Below are 18,321 nucleotides of genomic sequence, written 5' to 3'. Positions count from 1 at the left end.
GTCTGGTATTAGGTCCACGCCATAGGCTCAGCACTCTATCCTTTGTCACTCTTAGAGCTCAGGGAAGCAGGATATCAACACTCAATGGGAATTTTGTGTACATCCTGGGTAAGACCTGCGGGGCTGGAAGAGCCACTGGACTCGTCATGCCATGGCAACACTATTTTAGCTTGACCTTAGGGACGGTTCACACTATAGAAACGCAGTCCAGATGTGTTCCGGAGGCATTTTTGCATGCCCATTTTTTACGCGTTTTTACCTTTTGCTTCAATTGAAATAGGGACATGTGCGTTTTTGGTGTGTTCCGGTGCACCTTACCACGTTCTAGCAACTGGAATGCACTGGAACCGCAAGCACTGATGTGAACTATGACATTGACAACTATGTAACCTACTTTCTGTGCATTTTGGATGCAGAAAAAAAAGCAACTGAAACGCATGTAGCGTGAACTGACCCCTAAGCAAGAGCGAGAGTGGGCTGGGTTGTACCAGAAGATGATGGCCACGCTCATGGAAAGGCACTCTTTTTCCTCTTCTCACTTACCACACTGATGGTCCCAACCTGAGCACATGGAGGTCTTGGTTATGAGGCAGAAGGCGCATGTTGGAGCAGAAAGTAAAATGAAAGATTCAGAGAAAGAAGCAAACAGATCATAGACATGTGCCTGAATCATTTCCCTCCTCCTCTCATTCATCTGCAGCATAAACAAGGGAAAACAGAAGATGTTTACAGTGCAAACCCACCTTGCAGATACGTGATCCTGGACATACCTTAACAAAGATGGTCGCCACAAGAGACCCTCTGCACAGTGTATGTGTGGATGCCATAGCCAGCCATGAGACTGGAAACAGCCACAAACCCCAGACCAGATCGTGTACACAAGCCAGTCACAGGTGAAAGGAAAAAACTGCTGACAAACGAAAACCCCTCAAGTCATTCTCACAAAGGAAAAATGACAATCTAATGAGGGTAGAGGCAAGGGAGGAAAACAAAAAGGGATAGCACTCACCTGTCCGAGAAAAGAAAAAGGCATGAACTCCAGCACCTTGATCCTGCTCAGATGTTCAGAGAAACACATGCAGTCTCTGGTTAGAGAAATCCTCAGCCCCAAAATACCACCAGAAGGGGCTCCCCCACCTTATTGGTGCATTTAGCAAACTAAGATGCAGGACTGCACCTGGGAAAGGCTGAACCCAGACAGACTCCGACTCAGTCGGCAGCTAGGGACCCATTGCAACATCATGGTCTTGCAGCTGGAGATCTTGAGGACAAAAAGGAGAAATGGAGAAGGTTGCACTCAGTCAGACTTTTATAGCTATACACAAGTCCTGTGGGTGGATATAGGGGCGGGGATATATCACATGTATGCTGCCATGTTGGAGTCAGGAAATTAAGTTGTCCAGAGTTTCCATTTGTCAAACCGAAGGCCTCATTTACACCGTACATGCAGAAAAACTGATGTGCAGATTTCACTTGCAGTGACATCAGTTTACATCCGTTTTCATGCGCGTTTCAATGAGTTTTATACAAGTTGCAGATTCCTGCACAGAAAAATCTGCTCGTGATACTAGAGTTGTGGTGTGAACAGGACACAGAACAAGTTTTTTTTTTGTGTCCTTGCAGAACACATGCAGAAAAACTGACGTCTCTGCACCATGGCGTGAACAAGCCCTAATACATTTTACCATCATGTGCTCTCAGGGTCACTTGTTCATATATGCAAAGTGTTGAGAGGCCTGCTATAGACTCACATGGTGTTGGTGTAAGTGATTAAGCCTTCATTATACTGTAAAAGATGAACATTTATCTTTAAAATGAAATAAGCATTTTATTCTTTCAACAAATTGCAAAATATATGCTCATACCAATCATTACATGCTTGAAATTATAAAAAGGCTAAGTTGAAAACAAGAGAAAACCGCCAATTATAGCTTTTTGCTGTCTATACCAAGTCAGCTTTCAACCGTCAACCTGAAGCATGTTTACTTATGGGAAGAGGCAGACTTCAGCTGTATACAGTCTGTATAGGGCTGCAGACAGGCCGCATAGGCCATCACATGGGCAATGTAGTTCTGCTCGTGGATTCCGTGGAACAGATGAGCAAAGGGGCCTTTAGCCATGATGGCCACATCCTCCCCTCCGTGTGTTTCTGAGACTAGTGGGACAGCCGCCTGCTGCCTGTAATTGGAGGCTTCTGTTGAAAAAGTATTGTAAAGAATGATTTAGATCATATAAACATTACATTTTACAGCCCTATTAGATGTTAAAGTGTACCAAAATACAAACGTTATATACATAAGACCTATAGGAGGAGATTTACTAAAACTAGAACACTCAGAATCTTGTGAAGCTGTGCATGGTAGCCAATCCGCTTCTAATTTCAGCTTGTTCAATCAAGCTTTGATAATCAAATTTGGATTGGTTTCTGTGCAGAGTTGCACCAGATTTTGCACTCTCCAGTTTTAGCAAATCCCCCCATAGTGTTTGTTGAACCAGCATAAACAGGAGTATAAAAGAAATGGTCATATTCACTTATAGAAATGTTACCTGAAAGTAAAACCACGGTTATATTACCCAGTGGTGTAATAGCATATCAGGCACCTGAGGCTGATCATTTCTCAACATCATCCTCACCACCACCAAAACTATAGAAATAAAGTGGCACCAAATTGTGGGTTTGGCCCATATCTCTCACAGTTGAGAGATCTCAACTAATATTCCCAATCTCCCCTCAGTACAAATCTTCTACCACAGCCCTGAATCCCCCCTCACAGCCCAAAACCTCATTACAGCCCCCTCTATGACTATCCCTTAAGTACACACTTTCCCAGTCCAGATCTCCCCTCCCAGCCTAACCCTTTAGTAGGGACCCCTTTCCAGGAAAAACTCGCCCAGCCAAGCCCTTCAGAACAAACTCCCCTCCCAAACTAGCCCCTCAGTACAGAACCCCCTCCCAGCCTAATCCCTCAGCACAGATCCCACAGTACAGTCCACCTCCCAGTCTAATCCCTCAATGCAAGCTCCCCCAGTACAGATCTCCTCTACCAGCGTTACCTTTCAGTAAAGACACCCCCCCAGCCCCTAAGCCCTCCATAAAGATCTCCAGCACAGTCCTCCCTCTCAGCCTAACACCTCAATAACCCACCCACCCAAGTACAGTCGCTCTCCCAGCCTATTCCCCAAGTACTTACCAGATACAGCAAGAGTTCAGAAAGAGAGAAGTCCTCCCCTCAGCTATATTATGTGACTGGAGCAAAGGAGGATTTTCACTTTGGCTCTGAACTGCCACAGTCAAACAGGCAGAAGTGGCACTGCAGTGTCTAATACTAGAACTACAGTACTGCTTCTGCTGTGCAACATAAAAAAAAAAAAAAAAGAGTGCTGGTACTTGGTGAGGATCGCACCACCTGCACTCCCCTAAGAATGCCTCTGATATTACCATTATTTGTGATGAGAGATCTATTATAACTTACCAGAATGAGTTTCCTTATGCATAATGATTTCTTTAAAATATTCTTAATTCTAGTATTTTGGAGACACAGAAGGTATATACTGTATCATATAGAAAATATATATATATACACACACACACACACTTCGTTTTAAGGAGAAACCTGTTACCCTACCAAGCACATTGCCAGGTGAGTGACATGCCCTTTTTGGAGTAATCCTGCAAGCTTCCTACATCACCTTGTCAGCCACTGTTTAGTTTTAACTAGTTCAGTTGTATTGTCCTGAATTCAGATTTGTATTGCCTTCTCATTTAGAGTCTTGTTTTCACCATGTCCCAGTTATCCCTCCCAAAATTGGCATATTTTGTATATTTGCTGGTAATGTATGTCAGAAGCTGACAAGCTTTCACATGTCTTTTGATCATGCCAGATTTGCCCCCTTTAGGACAAAGCAAGGGCCCATTCACACCAGGGGCAGTCTGTACCAACACAAAGACAAGGCAAATTGCCTTGCTTACAGTTATAGCAGTTCACACTGCAGTGGCGTGCACTAAACAAATTACAGGATGCTGTATTTTGTTTTCCAACACAGCGGGCTGCAATGCATCTCAATTCCCCTGTGGTGAATAGAACTGAATGAAAGGTTGCTTTATGAAATTTCAGTAAAGTTTGGGGAAAAAATAAGGTTTTCGTGAGATGCACTGTTTTAAGCGTATCTGCACTGCTGCCAATGCAACGCACACTGGCAGCTTCATCTGCAACACCAGAATGTCATACCCATTAAAAGATGCAAACATTACCTGTTGTTTCACCTTCGGAATGCAGCCACGGCCTGCATCCAAACCACCTCACCTACAATTCTCCATTGGTTTTCTAGGATTACTGATCTTATTTTAATAGAAGAATTCATGAACTCCCATAGAAAGCAAGAAAAGTGATTTAGGAAAACCTGGTTTCACCAAACTGACTTTACTCCCAGCACAATAAAATTCTTTAAATATCATACACACAGCTATGGTACATTAATATTAGGCAATTCTTTGCTAGTACATGGTTGAACAAACTATTCTAAAGGCTTATCACATGTAAGTAACAACCATGTTGTGGTTAATCTAGAACTACTCCTCCCATGCTTGTCCCAACCATTTTTTCTCTGTTGTTCTCTTAACATCTCCTTCTGTGTTTCCTTTCTTTCTGTTCACTCTTAAGGCTTGTTCACACCAGTGAGTAGAGCTAAACACATGGGTACATTTGGGACATTTTGCCTTGTCCTACATGTAACCAACACACTGGCAGCCATTGCCTTAGAAATAGTTGCCAGAGTAGCCCAGATACATCTGGTATTAAAAAGTCCTTAAAGTAGAATTCCTTCCTAACACCATGCAAAGGCAGCAGACGAAGGTGTTCACATGCCACATTTGCTATCCTTTGCTTCTCGCCAATGGCAAAAATGATTGATCCCGCCGCATTCACCAGGCAGTAACACCACCAAGTTTGACCCATTCAAGCAAATAGGAAACACCTCAATTCCCAGCACATATAAACATAGCCTGCAATTGTATTTCAACTGTTTATGTAGATGCTTGCCTGGAATTCAGCTGAGAGTAAGTTAATGCTACCATCTGAGTCTCTTACTTTGATTTGTAGTCTATGTGGAGACACTATTAATGAACATATTGCTATTTTTACATCTTACAATTAACTTTGCCTATTATGAGCATTTGTTGCAGTACACAGTGCACCAACCTGCTATCTAAGTATTGTCTTGGCAGCATTATTAAGTAACAATTTAGAGAAAAAGAATAAAGCATTGTTTTGTTAAATAGAAATCTATAGTTATTGTATGAAATTGTGATAACAGAAGAGAAATAAGGGCTGTATTTCATTTCATCATAAGCAATAAGGTGATTCATACCAGTATCAATGGCAGTAATATCTTCTCGTGCTCCATTAGTGAGCTTGAATCCCAGACCGTTCCCATACAGCAAGCTGGTAAATGGTTTGAGGTCACTGGCTTTGTTTGGTGCCAAACCTACCAAATACAAAGTAAAATGAAGCTTCAATGGTTCTTGGCAGACATCTTATTTATCAAATGATGATTTAAAGTAAACTGGCTATTTTAAGAAATGATTACTCAAGAATAGATTTTACTAACATTTCTCTGAAAAATAAAAAAAGGCAGAAAGGAATTGTGAAAAGTAAAATAAATGGTCTTAGAAAGACCGCTCAGTTACTGCATATCAAAAGAACAACCTACTCTTAACAGCAAAATACTTTTTATAGTATCCATGACAAAGTACATGAGACGTTTGTTGTTAAAATGAAGAACTATGTTAGAGAAGCATGATTAAAATCTAATACATGAAGGTATAAATTGGTATAAAAGATCTTCACAATTGGTAAAATTATTAAAAGGTTTACTTTATCAGACTGTCTGCATTCTACAGTCAATACCAGCCAATCCGCTTGCTACAGTACTTACCAGTTAGTCTACTACAGTCTGCCTGCTACAGTACCTACCAGCCAGTCCACTGCAGTGTGCCTACTACAGTACCTACCAGTCAATCCGCTACAGTCTGCTAGCAATGTGCCTGCTAAAGTCACTACCAGCCAGTCTGCTACAGTCTTCTGCCAGTAGTTCTGCTATGGCCCACTACCAGCAAATCTAGCTACGATAAGCTACAAGTAGACCTGCTACAGTTACTACTAGTCAGTCTGGCAACAAGTCCGCCTGCTACAGTCACTTCCAGTCAGTCTGCTACAGTGTGCTACCAATATTGCCTACTACCATTCACAAACAAGCCATCCCGCTACAGTCTACCTGCTACAGTCAGTAACAATCAGTCTGCTACAGTCACCACTAGCCAGTCCGTTACAAATCTGCCTGCTACAGCCACTATTTGTCAGTGCACAACAGTCCGCTAGAAGAGTCCACCTGATTAAGGTGTCCTTTTATCATGCAGCTGTAAATGACCACTGCTCTGTTCTCCGGCATTCTCGGAGAACACAGTTCTCCTCTGAATGCCTTTTTATGAAGCGGTGTAGATCAGTTCTCCGAAGGGAGAAGTGATCTACAAACGCTTTCAACGCTGGAACGGTGGAAAGTCTGCCACCAGTTTGCTGCTACAGGCACTACAGCAGGGCCGGACTGACAACTCATGGGGCCCCGGGGCAAAAGGTATCAGGGGCATCTCATGGGGCCCCCTACTGACCCCGGGCCCTCGGGCAGTGCCCGAGTTTCCAAATGGTCAGTCCGCCCCTGCACTACAGCCAATCTGCTTAGCACGGTGCCTGCTACAGTCACTAACAACTAAATTGATGGTGTTACATGTAGCTGGCCAGCTAAGACCAGTCCTAGGTTGCCAATATGGTTCACATATATGTGTATACCAAACCTGCCAATAACCTCAGTACAGTGTATATGTTAAAGCCAACGCAGAATCATTGCTGTAATTTATGTCTTTGAATGTTATATGACATTTATATATTCATTGTGTTAGCAGAAGCAGAAAAGGAAAATATGCCTTTAAGAGTTAGTATATAGGTGAGCCAATCACAGCCAGCCTCACACTGTACAGAGCCTTAACCAATCCCAGCCAGTTTCACATTTGTGCCTGTGTAAAACTCCCTGCTAGATTGTTCTAGAGACACATGCTCACCAGACAGAAGAGGAAACAGACAAGTTCCAGTCAGAGAAGCTTTATGGAAACAGAGAAGGCCAAATAGGTATTTAATGCACTTGTGTGTTCCTCTATTGTTTAACAGTGCAGGTAGATCTGTGTGTAAAATCTGTTGTATGTGTTTACTTGTAGTTCCACCGAATCTATCAATCTACCGAAATAATCTAACAAATCTATCGAATTTAACAAATTAATCTAACAACCTAAGCTAACGAATTTAACAAATTTATCGAATTTACCGAATCTATCGAAATATACAGAACGAATCTATCGAGATAAGCTATCGAATCAAACCACTGTAATACGAATTAAACCATTGTAATACGAAAGAAATAAGTCACTGTAAGATAAACGAAACAAGCCATTGTAAGCAGTGTTATATGAAGAAGATTGAAGTTATTAAAGAAGTTAACTAAAGTATTCGGTGTGCTCTTTAAACCTACTGCATACATAGAGCGGCATTGGAGGAATTACAGAGTAAAGTCAGTCTAATCAAACAAAGAAACAGCAACTGCATAATTTTTCTAATGCCACAGCGCACAAGGCACCAAAAGGTGCTGCGCCTGCCACATTACATATGTACGTGTAATTAAAAAAAAAAAAAGGATTTGCACTATTAAGAGAACAGCTGTTTCTGGATTACATTTTACAGTTGCGTAGTTGAAAAAGCAGTGTAATAATATATGTGCACTGTGTTATTGTAGTGGAGATAGGGAGAGTGCTGCAATCATGAGAAAATCCTCCTACAAGAAGTAAAGACGCTACTAGAGGTTAGATTGGATTGTGAAGAGGTTTATTGAATAGTTATTACTCTGGCAGTTTGGGAAGCGCTGGCTTTTCTTTTGATTTCTTGACTGTTATTACATTGTTATGGAGGAATCCATGCTCAGCAACAGTCAGGATTTAAACACTGAGTATGAACTGTCATTCTTTCTTTCGGATTCACATACTTTTATAGCTGTGTTTATTGTTTATGTGACTAGCAGGCTTCCTAAGATGCCTATCCAGTTGCAAATGTTTACATTTTGTTTTACTGTGAAGGAATGTGGATGCGTTAGCAACTCTAGGCCAAATTTAAGCCTGGATGGACTATTTTGGTCACAGAGCTGACAATTTTTTATATTTTTTTTTCTTTTATTGTATAGAGGTATCCATCCATGGCACACATGGTCCAGCCGAGGTAGATTGGTGACCTGAGCACAGGTAATAATCCCATGAAAGAACACACCATTTTCTTTCTTCAGACCCTTTTGTTTATGTCCATCAACATCACATGATAAAATAAAAATACACAAATACCCAAATAGAGTATCTTCTATAAATAACACTATACAGAAAGCATAAAATGGCCACAAAATAAATTCTACTGAATTACAGTGAACCTTGCACTAAGAGGCAAGTTCTGATTACGTGGCCAATTATGTGGCTGCTTTTCACCCCCTCCTCTCAAACTGCTGCATTACAAAAACACTCTTTGGAAGTAAAAAAAATATTTACGATACCTGCAGACTTCAAGTGGGCTTGTCTAAGCTAGGTGATGTCAGTGGGTCTTCTAGGGGAGTCCTAAAAAAGTTGTGGATCCCAAATCTGGTGAATACTGTACATGTAATGTACAGCGCTGAGCGAACTGTTGGCGCTTTATAAATACTGTATAATAATAATGCTTCTGTACAGTGCTGTAACATCCTTTTGCAAGAAAGAGAGGGCCTATCAGTGACCAGGGAGCAAGGTGAGTATTTTTAGTCCCTTCTCCTTTCAAAGTCATTTGATTTTTCAACAGGGGATAGTAGCAGCCACATCTGCACACCTTGCATTTTAGTAGATCTGCTTTAATAAAGTGTCTTACCAAAAATACTGTTCCCACGATCTGTGTAACCTCCAAAGGTGAAGACATGAGAATGGTCAGCAGTCACAACAGTCAGTGTATCAGATACTGAAGTCAGCTGCCCAGCTGTGCGAATGGCTTTGTCAAACTCAACAGCCTCAGTCAAGGAATTCCTAGCATTGCCATCATGGTGTCCATGGTCGATTCTGCCACGTACAATAAATGCAAGGACATTCAGCTGTAGCAAAGTTCTATCATGAAAGACCATCATTTAGTATTTTGCACACAAGAACCAATGCAAGAATATTTTTTGGCAGGTGATGACTATATAACAATTCTCAATGACATCTATTACAAATTAGACTGTACACTTTGTATTAGGTGATACAATATATATATATATATATATATATATATATATATATATATATATATATATATAAATAAAAGTGGTGACTTTTTTTTTCTCAAATGACTTTGTGTTATGGGTTTGGTACTAGCCCTATAGCAGCTTTTACTGAATATATTTTAGATGATATTTTTATATTATTTTTTTAAATGGTTTGCTTTGAATAAAAAGTAAATAATGACAGCAGAGGTGTGCCATACATTAGTCTTGAAACATCAGCAACAATCCCCATAAAGATAATAAATTCATGAACTGGTGATAAACATAATTAAAATAAAATAAAGTGCCACAGAGAATGTTGTTATAGTCTTCACAATTACATTGCCTTGAAAAAGTATTCATACCCCTTGAAATTTTCCACATTTTGTCATGTTACAACCAAAAACGTAAATGTATTTTATTGGGATTTTATGTGATAGACCAACACAAAGTGGCACATAATTGTGTAATGGAAGGAAAATGATAATTGGTTTTCAAAATGTTTTACAAATAAATATCTGAAAAGTGTGTCATGCATTTGTATTCAGCCCCCCTGAGTCAATTCTTTGTAGAACCACCTTTCGCTGCAATTACAGCTGCAAGTCTCTTTGGGGATGTCTCTACCAGCTTTGCACATCTAGAGTGTGACATTTTTGCCAATTCTTCTTTGCAAAATAGCTCAAACTCTGTCAGATTGGATGGAGAGTGTCTGTGAACAGCAAAAATGTTGTTGTGAGCCAATGGTGTTATCCATAGCCACAGCAGCTCATGCAGCTTCTATGGGCCCGGAAGAGAGGGGCCCACTAGAGAGGTTGATGAGGCAACAAACACAGAAAATCAGTGTGCCTCTAAAGATAACAGATACAGTATGGTACCGTTTTCAACCTTCATCTTCTGAAGTCTCTATTCCAGAACAGCTGACTGTAAGACACACACGGTGCGTTTTTGGGATCGTGTTGTAGCTAGTCATAGATCTACCTTTCTTCATTTATGTGTACAAACCTTTTTTGATAAGAAGTGCTTTTATTTTTTTGTTTTACATATGAAGGTAATTTTCAACTATCAATAAGGGTTTATAAATAAATATGTATGATTAACGTTTTTCCTGTTTTGGTGCCCAGCTTGATACTTTGGACTTGTTATGGTTTAGATTTACATATATTAATAAAACACTGAGACTCTCTGGGATTTCAAGTATTCTCTGTAGGGGTAGTCATTATGCAGGATATGTTCTGCTGATCAAACAAAATGTAATTTTGGTCCTGGAACTGTGTGTCAATTAATTAAACTAAATGGGAATTAAATGTTCTCAAGGCAAAGTTATATTTGCAGAAATAAAAACCCAATATAAATAGTACCAAATGTCTGTGTAACTATCAACATCTTCTCAGCAACAGCCTTTGAACCCTGGTATATGCCTGTTTCTTGTCAGGACTAGCACATTCTCTTAATTCTGAGTGTAAAAATAAAACCCTTGTGCTAGAATTTGTGCCACCCTATTTATACTTATCTTCTACAAAAAGGAAAAATCCGTTGGGATTCTTGCTCAGGATCTTGATGGCCTTTTCAGTCATCTCTGCTAGGGATGGGTCAGTAGAAGGATCACGACTTAGTTCATATTTCATGTCTTTTGGTTCAAACAGCCCTAAAAAGTTGGCAAAACATGTTTAGTGCATTTGCGGTTCTATATAACTGAAAGAAACTCTGAAAGTAAAAAGAAATTCTAAAAAAACTCAAAAAGCTCCTGTTATTATGCAAACCTTTCCCAAATGAAATATTCAGGCTGCTACTGAGAAAATTATTACTGAAAATGTTAATTGACTGGCTACTATACTCTTTCTTTGGATTTAATACTTTCTCAGTGAGTTTTATAGAACAAATATTGCTGAGTGATTAAGTATATAGAGTAGAATTGAGGAGATGATTCACTAATACTTTCTGCTATGTGGTTCTATTGCAGCCTCATGCAATCTTGGGGGATCAATCACTACTAAAATCTCTTAAGTAGTGGAAGATGACCTATAAATCAGCAGTCATTCTTGGTCCAATGGGCTGTAGGCAGGGGACTACCACCCCAATGCCGCCTTTGCAGCTGACATTAAAAAAGGGACAGAGATACTTGTGACCCCATGGCCATATTAGGTCAACGATGTAACAAGCTTGCCCCAGCTGCAGGACAAGGAATTCCCTACCAGCAGCTCATGGGTTCAGGAATGACAGCTGACTTCTGGGGTTCTGACCTAAATCTGGTTCTGAACGCAACCTCAGTCTTACTGTTAAATAACAGCTCACACTAAAAGTAATAAGAAACAAAGAGATCGATCTCATGAGCTTTTAGTAGCCTGAATAGATTAGTCACCATTTTGCCCTAGGCTTAGGCTTCAGTCACATATCTGCATTTTAAAATATGTGCATTGTCAACATGTGATTTAAACTAGTTTTTATGTATTTTGTCATGTGGTGCCATTAACCTGGATGACCTATACAGGTGTGCTTCAATGCTCAGAACCTGCAAGAGTACCACATCTAATCCCATATTTGTAAATTGTATGTTCTTCAGCTCTAATTAAAGGAACATTAGATGAAATCTGACTTGCTGGTGGGTAAAGTAATCTCAAATATAAAATACGATCCCTGGAATTCATAAACAGTGTAAACTTTTTTCTGTCGGACCTCAATTGTTAGTACTTTGGGACAGATTCACGTACCTGTCGGAATCAAGTACATGGATCTGTTGCATGGAGGATGGCACTAAGGTCCATACCATACACTCTATCCTCAGTGCAGCTCAGTAATACTGAGCTCCCTGTCTGGTCACTGCACCTGTCAAATACAGTAGACAGGCCCTTGGCTGAGGAGTTTTGTTGTGGGGTAGGTTTGGCCTCATGGTGAACTCTGAGAGACCAGTTCCCCATCAGGTCCACCACCCTTCCCAGATTAGGTGCAGGAGGTTTTAAGGAGACCATACCACTAACGTAATTAAATACATGCTTAACCGCTTTCCCATTGCCCTATAGCAGATATACTGCTACAGGGCGGAAGGGGTGCACAAAATCACATACAGTCAGGTCCATAAATATTGGGACATCGACACAATTCTAACATTTTTGGCTCTATACACCACCACAATGGATTTGAAATGAAACGAACAAGATGTGCTTTAACTGCAGACTATCAGCTTTAATTTGATCCAAATCAGGTGAACTGTCTAGGAATTACAACAGTTTGCATATGTGCCTCCCATTTGTTAAGGGACCAAAAGTAATGGGACAATTGGTTTCTCAGCTGTTCCATGACCAGGTGTGTCTTATTCCTTCATTATCCCAATTACAATGAGCAGATAAAAGGTCCAGAGTTCATTTCACGTGTGCTATTTGCATTTGGAATCTGTTGCTGTCAACTCTCAAGATGAGATCCAAAGAGCTGTCACTATTAGTGAAGCAAGCCATCAGGCTGAAAAAACAAAACAAACCCATCAGAGAGATAGCAAAAACATTAGGCGTGGCCAAAACAACTGTTTGAACATTCTTAAAAAGAAGGAACGCACCGGTGAGCTCAGCAACACCAAAAGACCCGGAAGACCACGGAAAAAAACTGTGGTGTATGATCGAAGAATTCTTTCCCTGGTGAAGAAAACACTCTTCACAACAGTTGGCCAGATCAAGAACACTCTCCAGGAGGTAGGTGTATGTGTGTCAAAGTCAACAATCAAGAGAAGACTTCACCAGAGTGAATACAGAGGGTTCACCACAAGATGTAAACCATTGGTGAGCCTCAAAAACAGGAAGGCCAGATTAGAGTTTGCCAAACAACATCTAAAAAAGCCTTCACAGTTCTGGAACAACATCCTATGGACAGATGAGACCAAGATCAACTTGTACCAGAGTGATGGGAAGAGAAGAGAATGGAGAAGGAAAGGAACTGCTCATGATCCTAAGCATACCACCTCATCAGTGAAGCATGGTGGTGGTAGTGTCATGGCGTGGGCATGTATGGCTGCAATCGAACTGGTTCTCTTGTATTTATTGATGATGTGACTGCTGACAAAAGCAGCAGGATGAATTCTGAAGTGTTTCGGGCAATATCTGCTCATATTCAGCCAAATCCTTCAGAACGCATTGGACGCCGCTTCACAGTGCAGATGGACAATGACCCAAAGCATACTGCAAAAGCAACCCAAGAGTTTTTTAAGGGAAAGAAGTGGAATGGTATGCAATGGCCAAGTCAATCACCTGACCTGAATCCGATTGAGCATGCATTTCACTTGCTGAAGACAAAACTGAAGGGAAAATGCCCCAAGAACAAGCAGGAACTGAAGACAGTTGTAGTAGAGGCCTGGCAGAGCATTACCAGGGATGAAACCCAGCGTCTGGTGATGTCTATGCGTTCCAGACTTCAAGCTGTAATTGACTGCAAAGGATTTGCAACCAAGTATTAAAAAGTGAAAGTTTGATTTATGATTATTATTCTGTCCCATTACTTTTGGTCCCTTAACAAGTGGGAGGCACATATGCAAACTGTTGTAATTCCTACACCGTTCACCTGATTTGGATGTAAATACCCTCAAATTAAAGCTGACAGTCTGCAGTTAAAGCACGTCTTGTTCGTTTCATTTCAAATCCATTGTGGTGGTGTATAGAGCCAAAAATGTTAGAATTGTGTCGATGTCCCAATATGTATGGACCTGACTGTATATGTGTATGTATATATATATATATATATATATATATATATACATATATACACACATATACACACACACATACATATACACGTGATTTCGCATTTCTGGGTAGGGGGTGTGCACAAGCTGCACGCACACCCTACCCGCGCCGCTATTTGCAGCCTCGGCACCCGGTGATCGCCGAGCATTACAGACGGAGGAAGAGAACTGGGTGTAAACAATACAAAGCAGTGTGCTTACAGTTGAAAGCACTAATACAGCACACAGTTAACCCTTTGATTGGCCCATATGTTAACCCCTTCCTGCCCAATGCCATTAGTACAGTGTCAGTGCGTTTTATTAGCACTGATCACTGTATTGGTGTCACCACAGTCCTGCTATAAGTCGCTGATCACCGCCATTACTAGTAAAATAAATAAATAAATCCCAGTATATATACTGCCATTTGTAAATGCTATAACTTTCATGTAAACCAATTCATTCACACATATTGGGATTTGTTTTTAGCAAAGGCATGTAGCAGAATACCATTTGGCCAAAATTTATGACATTTGATTTTTTTTTTTTTTTTTACTGGATATGTTTAATAGCAAAAAGTCAAATATATTGTTTTTTTCTCAAAATTGTCACTTTTTTTTTTATAATGCAAAAATTTTAAAACATACAGGCAATCAAATACCACTGAAAGAAAGATCTATTTATGGAAAAATTTCATTTGGGTGCAGCGTGCAATTGTCAGTTAAAGTAACGCAGCACTGTAACGTAAAAAATGGCCTGGTCAGGAAGAGGGGTAAATCCTCCGGAGGGCAAGTGGTTAAAGTAGAAGTATGGGAATTAAAAAAACAAATGTATTTACATACCACTGTGCTGCAGCTGTCTCACATTGGGCTCATGACAAATGATCACTCAGCTCTCAGGACTTCTCGGAGTAAAAAGCAGTGATGGACAGTCACCACTCTCCATTTGGCTTCTCCAGCAATCAATGGAGTGCTGAGCTGGAGAGGGGGCTGGCACAGCTGGCTTAAATTCTCAGCTGTGCACTGACAGCCAGAGCCAGTTGTCAGTCAGGCAACTGGGTGGAACCCGACAATATGGTCCGGATTCTTCCAGAGTTTGGAGCAGGTCTGTGATCTCAAATGACAGCAAGCAATAACCCACTATAAGCTGACTCTGGGTCACAGGAGCTCAAAAGTGCACTCCTGTGACTTAGAAGAGAAGCATGACCAAAAAAGCTTTGGCCATACTTCTCTTTTAATGAATTGCCCCCAATATGTGCTGTAATACACAACATTTTCACTTAACCAATACTCTACCCATGAGGTAATCTGTTGTAGTTTCATCCACAGCATCAAAGGCTTGTTTATTCCACACATACTTTGCCCCCTGTTAAGAAGAAAAAAAAATGAAAATGAAATATTGGTTGTCAAAGATATTCATTATATGCTTTATAATGCCAAAGGGAATATCTTTTGTGACATATAAAGAAAGCAGTATTTTGGGGTAGACAGAACCATTTTGCTTAGGAGGAGTGAACATCCTTTTAAGGACAATATTTTTGACTATTTGCTATTGAACATGTCTAGTAAAAATATTTTAAAAATCAGATTTCATCATATGTACGCCAAAACGTATATAAAGATTTTTTTTCAGTTAAGAGAAACCTGATGGTTATGTGAGGGTCATCAAGAAGACTGGTAACTGCAGCTCATATCATCTTCCTTCATGTGGACTCTGCTCCTCCCTAGGTACAAATTCTTCCCTCAAAACACAAAAAGAAAGCTATATTTTTCCTGGCAATGCTACAAGCACAAGTGTTTTCAAATTGTTTTTATGTTGGAATTGCGAATTACTGTAAATGAAACAGTAAGGTTTGGCTTTGTAATCATTTAATGGTAAAATAGAACATGCTGGCTAAAAAAAAAAACAAAACAAAATACCAACAAAATGATAATTACATGATATTTCTGCAGTCATCTTGTTGTCTATCTACAGACTGTTTGTTAAGTGTCCCTGCCTTATGCTAGATGACAGATAACGGCTATGATGATGATCCATGGAGATATCATCTGCCACAGCAGCTTCTGATTGTTGTCAGTGGACATGTTGTGCTATTCAGGGGCCTTGCTTACAGTGACACAGCTTTCTGTCAACAAGAACAAAGAAAGGCACGTTTGTATATTAGCATTATTTTATGCAGGACATTTTTACAATACAGAAAACTTCCACACAAAATGAAGCACCCTAATCTGAGTAGCAAGTGATGGAATACTCATTTAGAAGCAAAGTTATGTAGATGAGAAGGGAGTGTTCTGTAGTCCAGTAGAACTTAGACATGGTCGTAGTAGTTTCTGTGTTCAGGCAATGGACACTGGGAAAAACTTTGCTAGGGATGCCCCACAAGCATGCTCAAATAATGTCACCCACTCCATGAGATCCAGTTTTTGTCCTTAAGGTGATGGACCTCCTCTCGTGACATCACAAAACAGGAAGTTCAGCAATGGAGGAGAGACCCCTGACTTCACGTCTGCGTGGCTTGTGGTTCCCGCTGGTCACAGTCACTTCCGGTTTGGCAACAGTTCCCAGGACTCCTGACTATCCACAGCATTCTGGCCCCCCTCTACCACCTACAGCGGCAATCACCCCACCGGATGGACACTTGCAGGACACGGATGACGGCTTTACAGCAAATTACACTGATGGGCTTATTTATCAGCTCCATTTTGTGAGTTTTTATATTTGTGGCTTATTAAAATCGTTTTTTTATACTGCACTTAGAAGGCGCCTCTCCTCTTTTCTTTCCTACCATGTACATAGAGTTGGCTCACTTTGGGATGGCTGCCACCTAAAAGAGGTTATACAGTTACGGACTTTATTGGGACTTATGGACTCTCTGTATGTTTGTTCTAACATTCACTGGAGATAAGTCATTAGTGCACCACACCAAGCAGCTTGCTATGGGGGCACCCGCTGCTCCGTTTGTCCATTCACACATGGAGCCGTGGCTTGGCCCACCCCCTCCCTTTCCTCATTGGTTGACTGGCTGTGATTGACAGCAGCGGGAGCCAATAGCTCCCGCTTGCTGTCTCAGCCAATGAGGAGGCAGAGACTCGGGACAGCCAAGGCTGTCGTTCACATCACTGGATCGCGATGGGGCTCAGGTAAGTATTGAGGGGGCTGGGAGCACTGCTGCACACAGGTTTTTTACCTTCATGCATTAAATGCATGAAGGTATAAAAACTTGAGCCTTTACAACCACTTTAACCACATCCTGACCGCCCTATAGCAAATATACTGCTACGGGGCGGCAGGGGTGCATAAAAGTACATACATATATACGTGATTTTGTATTTCCGGGTGGGGGGCACGCACGAGCTCCGTGCACGCCGCCATTTGTGGCCATCAATCACCAGGTCCCGTCCGGTGATTCCCCGCTGGCGCCCGGTGATTACCGAGCATCTCCGACGGGGAGGACGACTGCTTTGTTTACTATCAGCCCTCCTCCCTGTCGGCTCAAGCACACTGTATTGGTATCACTGGGGATGTCAGTGACACCAAGTCAGTTCCTCCCAGTATCAGAATGTCCGCCCCAGTCCCGCTATAAGTCGCTGATCGCCACCATTACTAGTAAAAAAAAAAAATTCCATTATCTATACCACCATTTGCAAACGCTATAACATTCATGAAAACCAATTAACTTACACATATTGGGATTTTTGTTAGCATTTATGACATTTGATTTTTTAAATTAGCAAAAAGTCAAAAATATCGTCCTTAAAACGATGTTCACTCCACCTAATCTCTTTGCTGAAATGTATCCTATTAAAAAGAAGAAAAAAAAGAAAAACAGGCTGTTCTGGTAGCAGATCCTGCCATTTCAGCCCCTAATAAACACTGTACAGTTCCTATTGAGGATGTTCCCTCTTTGTTTATAGGCATTTTTAAACCATCTTTGGCTTTGCAGCTGACTATTGCTGCCATGTCTGTTTGATAGACTATGGTAATGTACACCAAAAAGAAACCCAAATTGCAAACTGGATCAGACAGATGAAAAGAGAACATGAACCTGTCTTTGGAGACCCTATTCTCTCAAGAATACTTGCAGCTGATGCCCTCAGCCTTGTTTTTTGCTGACACTGCAGAGCAACCATTCTCAACCAGGGTTCCACGAAAACCCAGTATTGCTCTAGAGGTTACTAGGGGTTCCTTGAGCTGTGGCTGATTGAACTCCCAATTATTGGTGACAGCATAGTTCCAGGGCCAACACCACTCTGCAAAGCCAGTGCCATGACACC

At 40.9% G+C, this 18,321-nt stretch overlaps 1 protein-coding gene across 1 annotated transcript in view; it reads right to left on the bottom strand.

Annotated features, from left to right (window-relative positions):
- Positions 1-1,802: 1,802 nt before the first annotated feature.
- Positions 1,803-18,321, bottom strand: part of LOC149460078 (alkaline phosphatase-like) — a 33,161-nt gene continuing 16,642 nt past the window's right edge. Inside the window, exons 7-11 of the mRNA XM_089680089.1 lie at positions 15,343-15,412; positions 10,856-10,990; positions 8,979-9,170; positions 5,368-5,484; positions 1,803-2,194 (exon numbers count right to left, since the gene is read on the bottom strand). Of these exons, the coding sequence (XP_089536215.1) occupies positions 1,983-2,194; positions 5,368-5,484; positions 8,979-9,170; positions 10,856-10,990; positions 15,343-15,412 (726 nt within the window). The 3' untranslated portion in view covers positions 1,803-1,982. The remainder of the gene's footprint in view (positions 2,195-5,367; positions 5,485-8,978; positions 9,171-10,855; positions 10,991-15,342; positions 15,413-18,321) is intronic.

This window comes from Staurois parvus, unplaced genomic scaffold (assembly GCF_062004578.1).
Source record: "Staurois parvus isolate SC_StPar_1 unplaced genomic scaffold, SC_StPar_1.0 ptg000235l, whole genome shotgun sequence".
NCBI lineage: Eukaryota > Metazoa > Chordata > Amphibia > Anura > Ranidae > Staurois > Staurois parvus.
The sequence above is the reverse complement of the archived record's forward strand: the minus strand, read 5'-3'. Positions and strand labels throughout refer to the sequence as shown.